Source organism: Notolepis coatsorum (assembly GCF_963971535.1).
Source record: "Notolepis coatsorum genome assembly, chromosome: 2".
Classification (NCBI taxonomy): Eukaryota; Metazoa; Chordata; class Actinopteri; order Aulopiformes; family Paralepididae; genus Notolepis; species Notolepis coatsorum.
The window spans coordinates 198,297,290-198,312,673 of record NC_140166.1 but is presented as its reverse complement, the minus strand read 5'-3'; the positions used below and the strand labels follow the sequence as shown (position 1 = coordinate 198,312,673).

The 15,384-nt window shown below is 43.6% G+C and overlaps 1 protein-coding gene across 1 annotated transcript in view; it reads right to left on the bottom strand.

Moving 5' to 3' along the window:
- LOC311224108 (disintegrin and metalloproteinase domain-containing protein 10) overlaps positions 1 to 15,384 on the bottom strand; it is a 101,289-nt gene that overhangs the window by 5,761 nt on the left and 80,144 nt on the right. Inside the window, exons 10-12 of the mRNA XM_084308935.1 lie at positions 4,340 to 4,511; positions 3,971 to 4,115; positions 245 to 428 (exon numbers count right to left, since the gene is read on the bottom strand). Coding sequence (XP_084165061.1) covers positions 245 to 428; positions 3,971 to 4,115; positions 4,340 to 4,511 — 501 coding nt within the window. The remainder of the gene's footprint in view (positions 1 to 244; positions 429 to 3,970; positions 4,116 to 4,339; positions 4,512 to 15,384) is intronic.

The window sequence follows — 15,384 nt, the reverse complement described above, 5'->3', positions numbered from 1 at the left end:
GGGCGGGCCCCGGTGGGAGTCACCCCCTACTACCCCTGCAGGGCAAGTGCCACGAGAGCTGCACAGGACCACAGACCAATCTGTCACACAGAACGTGGCCTCCCTGGATTCTTCTTTCACAACGATATGAACTTTGCAACATCAACGCACAATGTGCCAACCGATGGCATTGGGGCAATGTTGATGAAATGGCTGAGTCATGCCCGGGTCCGGGGGGATGCACCACTAGACCTTGCTGACTCACCCCGTTGAGACAGACACGTGTGCCCTGGCTGCAGTCAGTGAGGTTGTCCTTGGGGCCGGGGGCGGGGCAGAACGGGGAGATGCCCGAACACACACTCTCTCTCTGGCACTCTGTCGCCTCATCGCAGCTCTCCCCTGCAGGCTTAAACACACAGTCCTGGCCACAGCACAGGCCCTGACTGGGACTGATGGACACACACACACGCACGCACGCACGCACGCACGCACGCACGCACGCACGCACGCACGCACGCACGCACGCACGCACGCACGCACGCACGCACGCACGCACGCACGCACGCACGCACGCACGCACGCACGCACGCACGCACGCACGCACGCACGCACGCACGCACGCACGCACGCACGCACGCACGCACGCACACACACACACACACACACACACACACACACACACACACACACACACACACACACACACACACACACACACACACACACACACACACACACACACACACACACACACACACACACACACACACACACATCAATGTAAAGTGTGAATAATACTTTATTTGAATCCACACATTATTCAACAGATATGAACAGAGGTTCCACATACCTTTGAGTACATCTCATGGGTACAGAAACGCACACCAACATACACACACATACCAAGGAGGATAGCTGATAGACAATCAAATGAGATCAGATCATAGACAGAAACAGAACACTGGGCTTGTGAACAGAGGGGGATGAAGAGCACTTCCTGGGCCGGTTCCTCCACAGGGATCAGAGTATTGAATAAAAGAAAGGAGGTCCAAGGCACTCGTGTACTGTAGATCAACTCACTATAAAATCTTTATTTAGTTGGGCTAAATCATTAAGATAGCTGGTGACCTATGTTGCGGCTATAAAAGCCTTACTGATGGGAACAGCCGCACCGTTAGTCTAGCTTAGCGTCATTCACTGGAAGTAGGTGTGCCAGTGTAGCCTAGTTCTCAACAGTCACGAAATACACTCCAAATACAACTCCAAAACTTCCCTGTAAACATGTTGTGACCTGTGTATTTTTTGAGGTGATGAAATCACTGCGCCCAGAGCGCAGTGGTTCGGCAAAAAAAAAATCTGAGTATATATCTGCTTAGAAAACGAAAATGTCTAATAATAAAAATAATTTACATGGTAAATATACAGGTCACAACATGTTTACAGGAAATGTTTGGAGTTGTATTGGGAGTGTATTTCATGACTGTTGGGAACTAGGCTACACTGGCACACCTACTTCCAGTGAATGACGCTAAGCTAGGCTAACTGTGCGGCTGTTCCCTAAGCCTAATGCATGCACAGAGAAGAAAAGGGTATGTATCTGCTTGTCTAACTCCAGGGTAGATGGCAAATAAGCTAATTTCCCATAAAGTTGGCATGTTCCTTTAACACATTCAGCGGCAATCACGAGTATACTCGTTATTGGCCGACAAGCGTTGAGCGCCTATAAGGAGTAAACTCGTTTTTAGATCCTTTGATCTTTTTCCTCTGATCCCCGTTCTAAATCATCATCCAGATAATTCTAGCCATCCCTGGCTCATTTGTATACATTGGAATTACAATGCCAATCGAATATCACCAGGTGGCAGTATCATCTGTGTCTGAACTGGAATTGCATTGGCGTGGATACACGTTTTCCTTCTCTTTTTTTTTGGTAAGGTTTCCTCCTCCTGCTTGAACAGAGATTCACATTGTTCGCCTCGAAATTCCGTTGCCGAAGCGTATTTACCATTGAAACGTGTATAGACATATACACTGGTAATCACGTTGGCGATGCGATCACTTGGAATTATTCTTTTTGGAATACCTTTACCTTCTGGCTAAGGTAAGTTATATTCTATGTCTATTTTACCGAACATGAAACATGTTTTTCTAACAATCAGAGTTTTGTGTTTTACCGGACGTAAAACATGTTTGACAAACACAATCATGATTTTGAGTAAACACGACCCCCCCCCCCCCCCCCCCTTGATGATTTTGTGAAGGTACATGTGTACATGGTATATACCTTTTATTTGGGAGTATTTGGGGTTTCAGGGGATCAACCAGAATGGTTTGGGCTTATTGCACATATCGCGTTTTATCTCGCGATCTATGGAAAAAGACTGGATTCTCTTGGAAATGTGTGATGTTTAGCGTGTAATAAACTACAAACTACAGTGTGTAGAAAGGAGCGCACAGACAGGCAGCCGTTCGTTGCGGCGCCATCTCTAAAAACAAATTTCCATGTTGGACTACAAGTAGTGTCTGTCAAATGAGCCACACCATTGTCTCCACAGCTATAATACAGAACACACAAACACCTCTGAAAACATTGTGAAACACCGTGAAAATGACCATTTTAAGCTGGCCTTGAAGCGGCAGAGATGGGGACATCTTATGACGCTGAAAGTGTTAAGGGCTCCGTTGACAAGCTTTGTATTCATGACATATATACAGATCTCTATACTGAATCGCCACAGATTCAATAACTCGTCCTAACAAGTTCACAATGTGTTTTCAAAGGGATCAACAGAAAGAGTCTCCACAAAGGCCAATGGGGTGAAACCACAAGCTGCTGCTGAAATACAGGATCAAATTACCCTTTTCTCTCCAAAATCTCCTTTCAAATCCTCCAGTTGACGGACGCTGGGAACAAACACCCCACTGGCCTTTGTCGAGATTTCGAAAACACAATGTGAACTTGCCATAATTAGACAGGTTTTTTACTTAACCCTCAGAATCTGCAGCGGTTTGTTATAGAGCTTTTTATATATGTAATGCATATAACACAATTGTATCAATCAATAGAGCTATAGGGGAGAGCCAGCTTTTCAACCACAACCCATGTACATGTCAAAATACTTCCCAAAGGTCAGTGAATACCACGATCACAACACCAGAGGGAGCTCCACAAATCATGTAAAACCCAGATTCGGCTCAAACAAGGGACTAAACACGTTTCGCAATTATGCCACATCAATGTGGAACGCCCTGCCTAAAGCTGTAAAGGAATGTGAATCACTACCCACCTTCAAAAACACTCTCAAAAAACACCTACGTGAGACTGCAATTCGAAACTGGCCCCTACAAATGTCCTAACCTAGTTGTACAGTAAATGACCAAGTAAGGCTTTGTCAATATTCCAATGTACAGTGTAAAATGTGTGTGTGTCCCCTACCCAACCCCCCCCCCCCCCCCCACCTCCAATGTACAGCCCTCACCCAACCCACCCAACCCCACCCCACCCAACCAACCTCCTCCAATGTACAGTTTCTATGCCAAATGTATATACACTCCTTTTCTGGACACTTTTGTATCACAAACAGTACTGTATTAGCAAATCTGATATGTCATAAATGTATAGATGTAGCAGTACTGTCTATCTGTATGTCATGTATGTCATATATGTTATGATGAATTGAAAATGGGGGACCCTGGTGTAAACAAGACGAAAGTCTTTCTCTGGTCTGCATCCCCTTAACAATTGTATGTATTGAGCTGTACTGTACCGTACCCATTCTGCAATCTGTTAATAAACTTTTCAATCAATCAATCAAACCACAAAGCTTCAGCATCAAAATGAGAGCAAAGACGATGGCGTTATAAACTACATACCAAGGCCATGAGTGTCGGCCTGAATGCTTTCGACAATCCTTACCCTTGAAATGTAAAAACTCTCAGTGACCAAAAAGAAGGTTAATTCCAGTGCAGTGCATGTTTCTGAGAACAGTACCTGCAGACTTTATCAGCTTTGAGGCGACACTGGACACCAACATTTTCTTTGGCGCTGAAGCAACAGGGGTCCGTTTCATTGTGACCAATATCACATTCCTCTCCCTCCTCCACGATCTGATTCCCACAGATTGGTTGGTCACTGACTGGTGACAGGGAATATGCACACACACACGCACGCACGCAAACGCACACACACACACACACACACACACACACACACACACACACACACACACACACACACACACACATCATACACAAACAAACACACACACACACACACAAAGTCAGTCTAGAGACACACAGGCAGATAATAGGTAGATAAAAGGTAGATAAACATAGTCTGTGCAGGTCCAGCCGTTCTCACCCACAAAGCACTCATCCTTCTTCTGTCTCAGGACCTGGCTGACGTGTTTGACGCTGCAGGGGGAGAACTTGTCATTGTTCTTCCGGACTTCATCTGTGGCATGAGGGAACATCAGGTACCTGCCTTCACCTCCAGTGGAACCGAGGTTCCCACAGTTATAGCCCTCGTCATGCTGGAACACAGACAAAACACAGAGCATTAACTAGAAGAGTAAATCTCTGCCAGGCAGTAGCTTATGCCTGTCGGTAAAATGCCTGCCTGCTGTCAGAACTGCAAGCTGATGCCATAATGAGACATAAAAAGGTCTCAATCAGGCATTCCAGTGTCTCAATGAGTTAACTATACTAGTACACATAGGACAACCTTCTCTGATCAGATCTTCGTTGACACGGTTAAATGAACAGATCAGTGGTACCTGCGTGCTCTTTTACCATATTGGTCCCATGAGGGGAACCCTGGTTAGAATTCAGGTGGGTTAAATAAGGTTAACGATGCATTTATGCATGGCCGATGAGCAAAAGAGATGTTCTTGATTAAAACGTTCACAGACTATCATTTCTGCATTTAAACAACCATCACAGCATCTTCACTTAGAGGATCCTCTTATGTCTCTTGTATTAAACAGGAAGGTGAAATAAACCACAGTCCAGATGACTGGTGCAGAGAACAGCGAGAGAGAGGATTGTCTACATTTGAAGGCCATGGAAAGCCGTGGAAATCATGTTCTCTGCTTGAAGTGACAACCTGTTCAAGATAGTGTAGTGAGCTGCTAATGTTAAGGCTGTGGCTACACTGATCCATCAATGAATGGATTGAAATTTCACAGAAGGTATTATTGTCCGTTGGTTTATTTTTAAATTAGAACCTAACATAATTGTGACTTTGCAGAAACAACAGCTTTGCGGATTCGTCAGTTACAAAAGTTCAACCTCTCCAAACGTTTCTATGCGTCAAAGCGGGCGGACATAGCGTCAACCCTGTCCAGCAAACGGACACTCCTCACACAACGGATCATTGTAGCCGCAGCTAATCATGTTTGTGCATAGATCACTAGATGTATCAACTTCTAATACGATTTTCACATGAGCATTTCCTGGTTAATAAGATGATAGTGGCCCAGTAATAATCGGAGACAAACATTCAACACAGCACTTCTGAGAGACCCAACCAAGTTAGAAGAATACAAACTCACACTTAGGAACAAGTTTCAAGCCCTGCAAGAGTTGATGGAAGAAGAGGAGGAAAACATTGACAACAAGTGGAAGTCTGTGAAGGAAGCGGTAAGTACAATGTGCAAAGAAGTACTGGGCCAGAAGAAACACAACCATAAGGAGTGGATATCAGCAGAGTCATTGAGGAAGATAGAGGAGAGGAAAGGGAAGAAGGCACTAATCAACAAATCAAATCAAATTTATTTATAAGGCCCGACAACACACGTTAATGTCCCCATGGGCCGTACAGGTCTTCTTTAAACAAGTCAAGAAGAAAACATAACAATAAGTCAAGAACAGAACAAGAACACCATAAGGTCCAAAAAATTTAAGATAAATGCAAATAAATGAAAGAATGCAAGCACTCCCAGACATACCCCACGCGAAGGTAAGGAAAAACTCACTAAAACCTAACAATAGGGGGAAATAGTAGTTGGTGATAGTAGTGTTGCAGACGGACAGTTGGTAAGCATGCACTCATGTGTGTAGTGAAACACAGATGAGTACATGCAATAGCTTCTGAACATTTTGAAAGACAACAGTCGCACAGAAGCCGAAAAGGTCAAAGCACAAAACCAGTACACAGAAGCCACAAAAAGGGTTAAGAAAAGCATCAAGGCAGACAAGAAGGACTATATAGAGAGTCTTGCGGCAGAGGCTGAAGAAGCAGCTAGACATGGACATTTGAAAGACTTGTATAACACCACCAAGAAGCTGTCAGGAAGGTTTAGTAAACCAGAAAGACCAGTTAAGGACAAAGATGGACAGCCAATCATCGGAGAGGAAAGACAAAAGGAAAGATGGGTAGAACATTTTGAGGAACTGCTAAACAGACCAGCACCACAGGACCCACCAGACATCCAGCAAGCTGACAGGGATCTGCTGATAGACTGCAGCGTGCCAACAAAGGAAGAGATCCGCAAAGCCATCAAGAAGCTGAGGAACGGCAAGACTGCAGGACCCGACGGTATTCCGGCAGAAGCACTGAAGGCCGATATAGAGATGATGGAAGAGATGCTCCATCCTCTCTTCAAGAAAATATGGGAAGAAGAACACATCCCATCAGAATGGAAGGAGGGCTACCTTGTCAAAATACCAAAGAAAGGAGATATGAGCCAATGTGCAAACTACAGAGGGATCACACTACTCTCCATCCCAGGAAAAGTATTCAACAGGATTATACTGGACAGGATGAAGGACGCCGTCGACCCACAGCTACGAGACCACCAGGTGGGCTTCCGCAAAAACAGATCCTGCACAGACCAGATTGCAACACTGCGGATAATACTGGAGCAGTCATTAGAGTGGAATTCACCCCTATTCATTAATTTCATTGACTACGAGAAAAGGCTTTCGACAGCGTGAATAGAGAGAACCTCTGGAAGCTACTCAGACACTACGGAGTGCCAGAGAAGTACAGAAATATCATCAGGAACTCCTATGAGGGGATGACCTGCAGGGTGATTCATGGCGGTCAACCCACCGACGCCTTCCAGGTAAAAACTGGAGTGAGACAGGGCTGTTTGTTGTCACCATTTCTGTTCCTGCTGGCAATAGACTGGGTCATGAAGCAATCCACTGCAGAGAAACAAAATGGCATACAATGGACATTATGGACGCAGTTAGAAGACCTCGACTTTGCAGATGACCTGGCCCTTCTCTCTCACACCCAGCAGCAGATGCAGGAAAAGACAAGTACCATCGCTGACAAGTGACAACTCTACTCGGCTTGGGCTTAACATCCACAGAGGGAAGAGCAAGGTCATGAAAATCAATGCTGACAACACATCACCCATCATTCTGGAAGGAGAACCTTTGGAAGAGGTAGACAACTTCACCTACCTGGGCAGCATGGTTAACAAGCAAGGTGGAACAGATGCTGATGTGAGAGCCAGGATTGGCAAGGCCAGAGGAGCCCTTCTCCAACTAAAGAACATCTGGAGCTCAAGAGACATTTCCATCACAACCAAGATCAGGATCTTTAACACTAACGTGAAGTCAGTCCTACTCTATGGCGCTGAGACCTGGAGGACCACTGTCACCACAACCAATAAACTACAAGTTTTCCTAAACACCTGTATGCGCCGAATCCTCCAGATTCGCTGGCCTAACACCATCAGCAACAAAGACCTGTGGCAACAAACACAACAACAGCCAGCAGAGAAAGCCGTTGGAGATGGATTGGCCATACACTCCGTAAACCATCCCTGAGCATCACAAGACAATCTCTCAGGTGGAACCCCCAAGGGAAAAGAAATAGAGGCCGACCACGAAACACCTGGCACTGAGACTTGGAAGATGATGCCAAGAAGATGGGACACACCTGGGGCCAGCTTGAGGGCCCTTTCTCACTCACTCTATTCGTTTCTATTTCGTTCCGTTCTTCCCGTACCGAGATCTGATCCGAACTCTCCCCCCCCCCTCTCCCCCCTCTAGTTTGTGTACACACTTCATTCTGGGTGCGCTCTGGGTTTTGTTTACGGTTTGCGTTTTGAGCTTGTAAGCTTGCCGTAGTCGATGATGTCACGCTCGAAATGTAAACACAGGAAGTGTTCACACGGAGACTGGAGAATGGATGTTGATATAAAGATACAAATAACTAATAAATATGAAGTTATATTTGAACCTCTGTTGTCAAGCCTTGTCAATATAACCCACCCCCATTTTCTCACGAATGGAACTCTGTTGTAGAGTCCGCTTTTGATCGTTTTGCAGCGTTAACAATAACGCTAAGCTAACGGCTAACGCTAACGTTACTGCAACATACTAGTAACTCGCATCGATTATATTGAATGTCATTGATCTACTGGTCGACCGAAAATGTAAACGGGAATGTCTTAACACGACTGCGGACTCTGGATGTTGATATAAAATGAACAAATTGCCAATAAATATGAAGTTATATTTTATCACGAATGGATGGTGTTGTAGAGTCCGCTTTTGAGCGATCTACTGGTCGACCACGGCCGACTTGTTGGGCACCACTGGTCTAATAGAAATAAATGCATTCGAACAATGTTATAGACATAGCAATGGCAAACAAAATTTATGACGTTATGTCAGCACCAGGCGCCACGCCCGTGAAAAGGTACAAGCTCGCAAAGCCACACCCCCCGTTCTCCCGGGACCGACCCCGAGACCACCTCTGCCAGCTGGTCCCGTTCAGCGGGGGGTGAAACGATTCAGCGCCGTTTCGCACCCCAAAAGTGGTGAGTGAGAACACTGCCCCCCGTGCTCCGGGACGGTGATTCGGTACAAAAGGCTGAGTGTGAAAGCCCCCTGAGAGGTTGGCTCAGGATCGGGATGCTTGGAGAACCCTTGTTGACGGCCTATGCCCCAAACTGGGTAAAAGGCGTAAGTAAGTAAGGCCCAGTAATAGGCAATAGCAAACATTAAATACTTGCAACATATATTATGTTCTGATAGCACAATATTGATGTAATTAATCAGATTTGTTTAACCTGTTAAGCTGTAGCCCTATTTTCAGAAATGTCGCCTAAAGGTACATGCCTAAGTAAATGGAAGATTGCTCCACTTCTACAAGGTCAATTTGCATGTTCTTGGTATCTAGGAACATCTAGGGACCTGGGGGTATGTATTTCCAGTGTCAGAAATATTGTGTATGTTACTAGGCTTGAGTAAATTGTAATGAAAAAAAGGAGAATATAAATTATGATTTATTTTTGCATCTGTGCCGGTGAATAACACCATGTTACAATTGTGCCGTCACCGAGGTTGAATAAAGATGAATAAAGGGGAGATGATTAAACAGAAGGATTTGTAGATACAGTAATAAATGATAATCCATTTTAATTATGAATTCATATTTGACCTTGAACTTGACCTTGAGCTTATTATGGCCAAATCATACATCTATGGATAGGGAAACGGCTCCTCTTTCCAATGACAGGGTTAAATCTGGATTTAGTCATTTCCTCTCGGTTTTACGATAAAAGAGATATAATTAGCATTTCTCTGATGAATTCGTATTTTCGTTAAATCTTATAAAACATCGGTAAAATGAAAATATACACTTTGACTGCTGTTTTGATAGGGTTATGGTATTTACTCTTGGCAATTTTTAACATTAAAACCTCTTAACATCCAAGGGCCCACATGTGGGCCCTCATGAGGACGATTCGCGATGCGCCACTTTGCCGACCTCTAGAGGCTCGGGTGTGCATTTTTAATACAATATATAGATAGAATTAAAGCCCTATTTGTTGCCTGTCAATTGCCCTTTCAGGTGTCAAAATCCATTCAGCGGTTCTCGAGTTACATGGCGATATGTGAGGCGTGCACAAAAGTACACATTACCACCCCCGAACTCCGGGGGCTCTAGCTCCGTCAATCATTTGGCGATCTCGAAAATGTTTGTAGCCAATGAGTGTGGCTTTCCAATGATACCCCATGATGTGATAATTGGACCTTACGGCTTAACAGGTTTTAATGCATAGGTATATCAATGATTAATAATAACGAACAGTGGGCTGTTATGTGAATGGAAACCAGATTTTAGATTATAGTAGTACAGGAAATAAAAGTCTTAGAAGAGGTTTTCCATTCAAAGGAACTTCACATGTTGGAATCGTGTGGAATGAACCTGGAAAAACCAATTACATAATTTCCCATGTAATAAAAGGGTTAATTCTCCTAGTCACGGGCTTGAGGAATGAACTCCCTTCTTTGTTGAGTTCAGAGGTTCCCTAAATCGCCTTTTGCCGTCAGCTGGCATTGCCTTTTGACGACAACCTTTTTCTGCACGAAACATCAGCGTTTTGAATTGACCTGTAATTTACCAAAAAAAGTATAGAAAGGTTTCTGGGGGCAGCAGTGATGGAGCATTCTCACCAGTCTGATGACCTAGAACACATGTTAACTATATTTTTAAATATAACATTGTAGCTGCTGATATCCATGAACAGCAGGAAGAACGTAGTGTTCCATCAACAGATGAGCGACACCAAGGACAGAACAGAGGTGTGTGTGTGTGTGGGGACAGGAGCTGTCTGGATATCTTCTCTAAAACTATTTTAGACCATTTTAAGTTATAATGAACATCTGGAGGATGTTACAGGTGATGCATGGATAATGGATACAAATATTATATAATATTCCAAGATTAGTGAGGACTGGACAACACCAATCCCAGGGTGCTCAAAGCATGTGCGGAGCAGCTGGCAGCACCGCTCCAACATCTCTTCAACCTCTCCCTGAGGCTAGAGAGGGTGCCCCAGCTCTGGAAGACCTCCTGCATTGTCCCGGTGCCCAAGAAGGGACGACCCAGAAACCTCAACGACTACAGGCCAGTCGCTCTGACGTTACACGTCATGAAGACATTCGAGAGACTGGTCCTGCAACACCTCAAGCCCCTGGTGCGTGACTCCCTCGACCCCCTGCAGTTTGCATACCAGGCAAACTACGGGGTGGAGGACACCATCATCTATATGCTCCACAGAGCATACACACGCACCTGAAGAAGCTGCGCAGCTCAGTGAGGATTATGTTCTTCGATTTCTCCAGTGCCTTCAACACCATCCAGCCGTCACTGCTAGTGGAGAAGCTCTCCGTGATGCAGCTGGAGCAAGGCTTGGTGGCCTGGATCAAGGACTACCTCACTGACAGGCCGCAGTACGTCAGACTACAGGACAGTCAGTCTGACGTACTGGTGAGCAACACCGGCGCCCCCCAAGGAACTGTGCTGTCACCCTTCCTCTTCACCCTCTATACCTCAGACTTCTGCCACAACCAGTCTGTAGTGGCCAGTGTCCTCTTCTATGCTGTGGCATGCTGGGGGGGCTACATCAACTCGAGGGACACCAACAAACTGAACAAGCTGGTGAGGAAGGCTAGCTACGTGGTGGGAGTCGAGCTTGTCAGACTAGAGGTGGTGGCAGAGAGGGGGATGAGAAGGAATCTGGCTGCTATCCTGGAGAATCCCTCCCACCCCCTCTACGACGAGATAGTCAAGACAAGAAGCACGTTCAGTCACAGACTCATACCCCCCCGACACTCAACTAACCGCCTCGGCCAGTCCTTCATACCACCAGCGGCCATCAGGCTCCACAACAGTGGGCAGGGACTGCTGCCAGACATCCAACTACAACTACTAGGAACCTAAAAGGACAATAATACTACCTTATGCATACTGCACCTTATGTGAATACTGTATACTTCAGTTAGTTAGTTAGTTAATTATATTGATTTGTTATATTATTGTTTACACTGCTTGTTTTTACTACCTGTACTTCCCCTCCCCCCATGCTGCTATGATGCCTGAATTTCCCCAAGGGGATCAATAAAGGAATATCTTATCTTATCGTATTAGTAATAGTAGTAGTAGTAGTAGTAGTAGTAGTAGTAGTAGTAGTAGTAGTAGTAGTAGTAGTAGTAGTAGTAGTAGTAGTAGTAGTAGTAGTAGTAGTAGTAGTAGTAGTAGTAGTAGTAGTAATATTTTGTTTTCCAATTTCATAGCATACCAGAATCATGTTATGGGTGTATGGGTGATTGGGTGAAAGGGAATTAGGCTAAAGTTTCTGGCGCTTCTCAACCCATCATCACTCTGCACCCCCGTACCCCCTACACCCCCCACCCCACTCTCTATATCTGACTGCCCCAGTCATCAATCTTAGGTGAAGAGCTCTATCCCGTCTGGAAACAATGAGACACGCCTGTCAGTGGATCCAGGGTACCGAGCTGAAGCCAGCTAAAAAAAAAAACTTTAATTTATAAAGGGCCCACAGATGGACATGCTGTAGCAGAACTAATCTGCCTAAAATCTGCCTCCTGGGAAGAACCCTCGACCCATGGAAGTGTGAACAGGGGGGTGGGGCTGTTACTTGAGACAGTGAAAGGTTGCAGGTGTAAACTGCTGCTAAACATGGAGGAACACGTGTGGTGTGTGTGTGTGTGTGTGTGTGTGTGTGTGTGTGTGTGTGTGTGTGTGTGTGTGTGTGTGTGTGTGTGTGTGTGTGTGTGTGTGTGTGTGTGTGTGTGTGTGTGTGTGTGTGTGTGTGTGTGTGTGTGTGTGCGTGTATGAGTCTTGCTCAGACCATAAGTGTGTGTGAGAATGTTTGAGGTCATAACAGTAGAACATATGGAGAGAGAGAGAGGGAATGAGAGCGATAGAGAGAGAGAGAGAGAGATAGAGAGAGAGAGAGAGAGAGAGAGAGAGAGAGAGAGAGAGAGAGAGAGAGAGAGAGAGAGAGGAATATAAAGAGAGACAATTTAAAGGCTCCATCAAAATACTCTCTGAGGCTGAGCCAAGTGAATGAATCATTCCGAGACAATGATTGGCCATTGAACAAGGTCTTATCTAAGGCTAGATTTTGTTTGACTTTTGTGTGTGTAGCTGCGTGTACCGGTATGTGTGTTCAGGGATGCATGTGTTTGGGAGTCTCTAAAGCCTAACACTAAAACCTACACACAGTGGGTGGGTTGATGTGTGCCTCTTCCTAAAGGGGTTAAGGCCTTGAACTAAATGATCCTGTAGGCTTATAGCAGCAACCAGAGCATGACCTGCTCCAGTTTGCTTATAGATGCAACACTCATACTAGTCAATTAATGACTAAACATCTACAACTGTCTAAAAGCTATGCAATAGTTACATTTATGAATTTTAGTTCAGCATTTAACACAATGACAACACATATCTTATTGCAAAGGTTTCTAAGCTCAAGCTGCAAGACTTGCATTGCATAGCTCAATTAGAAACAGTGTTGAAGAAATGCATAAGGAACTGTCGTGGATGAGAGTCAATGAGAGAATAGTGTGTAGTTTGATTTTGTTTATGAGAAATATTATTATTTATACATAAACCTGTATGCCTCTTTTCGCAGCTGTTGCTTACTAGTGATGGTCATAACTATGGCACTAGACAAGCCTTCAGGGGTCGGTTCGCCCTGCCGAAACCCAGAACTGAAGCCTTAAAGAAGACTGTACAGAGCAATGTCCTACTGGAATAGACTTCCACAATATTTAGTTTTAATTACCAGTAAAGTTGGATTCAAGAAGAGACTAAGAAAAGCTGTAATGCAGAAAGAGATTGATTGAAGTCTAATCTGTGTCTGATGAATGAATTCTTGTGTTGGGTTATGTATTCATTTGGAATGTCTTTGTTTAATGGTTATGAGGAATATTAGTATATGGAATGTCAAGCTGTTTTTGAACAAGTTTTAGTTTTCTCTGAGATGTTTCCGTTTGTTGTTTTATTGATATTTGTTGTTTTATTGATATTTGATTTGTTCTATATGTTTGTATATTTGTTATTGTTCTATATTTGTTTGTATGTCTGATTTTTTATTTGTTTATTGTTCTATATTTGTTTGTATGTTTTATTGGTGTTTTATTGATATTGGTTTTGTTTTATTTTATGTTGTTTTATTGATTATTCTTGTTTGATTTTTATATGTTTGTATCCAGACCCCAGGAAGAATAGTCGCTGCTCAGGCAGTGACTAATGGGGATCTGAAATGAAATAATAAATAATAATAAATATGGGCACAGAAAGTTTCTGTTAATGGCACCTTGTCAAAGCAGACTGTGATACTGTGAATTCTGTATACTTCAGTTAGTTAGACAGTAAATTATAACACTACCTCATGCATACCGCACCTTATGTGACACTGTGAATACTGTATATTTCAGTTAGTTAGATAGTAAATTATATTGACCTATTTGTTTACACTGCTTGTGTTGTTTTTACTACCTGTACCCCCCCCCCCCCATCCCCCATGCTGCTATGATGCCTGAATTTCCCCAAGGGGATCAATAAAGGAATATCTTATCTTATCTTAGACTATTCTAAACACCAGTGCTCCTCAAGGTTGCGTTTTATCACCAATATTATTTTCTATCTATGCCAACAAAATGCAACTCCAAGATTCTATATTCCAGTTATACAAATATGCTGATGATATGGCATTGATTGGACTACTCGAGGAGGGTGACATCAAGAGTGAAGAGTCATATTTTAGACATATTGGTGAGCTGATGGACTGGTGTTCATACAGCACAGTCATAAATACTAGTAAAACCAAAGAGCTGACTATCAGCTGCAACAGTAGCCTGCTCCACCCAAGCCAATCAGCTACAATAGAAGTGGTAGAAATAAAAAAAATGTCAAAACTTTCTTGGATAATACTATGAGCTTCACAGTTAACACAGAATACATCTTCAAGAAGACTGTATCGATTGTATCTTAAAAAAAAAAGTTGAATAGTTTTGCTGTAAGTATAGAGATATTCTAGAGCTGGTATACAAAAGCCTTGTTGAAAGTGTTATAACCTTTGATATCTCAACCTGGTATGGAAACCAGTTGGGGCCAACAAACTGGCAAGAATTAGTAACATGGCCAGAAAGGTTATAGCGAAACCACAAAGACAATTGTCTGAGTTGTATGTATTCTGGAATAGGAACAAGGCACAGCAAATATTGTCTGATCCTTTTGCATCCCCTTCATAGTGAGTTTGACAAGCTTCCATCTGGAAGGCACTACCTTTCCCCTAGCCCCCAAAAACATATGTAAGAAGTCTTTCATTCCACATGCCATTGCTCTGATGAATTCTCATTTGAACCATTGACTGTTTTGGGCGAATGTCTTTTGTGCCTGTATGTTTTTTTTTTTTTTTTTTTTACAAATGTTTTTTATTTTCCCCTTTTTTTACATAAAACCAGACACACAATACATAAACAATGGAAATCCACAATAAATCACAGGACTATGATTGACACAATAATAACAATAATGACAGTCCAGTACTTAAATCAAAATAAATGCAGATTAAAAGATTTACCCATAATAAATGCAATACAATACCTATGCTCTTGCTCGCT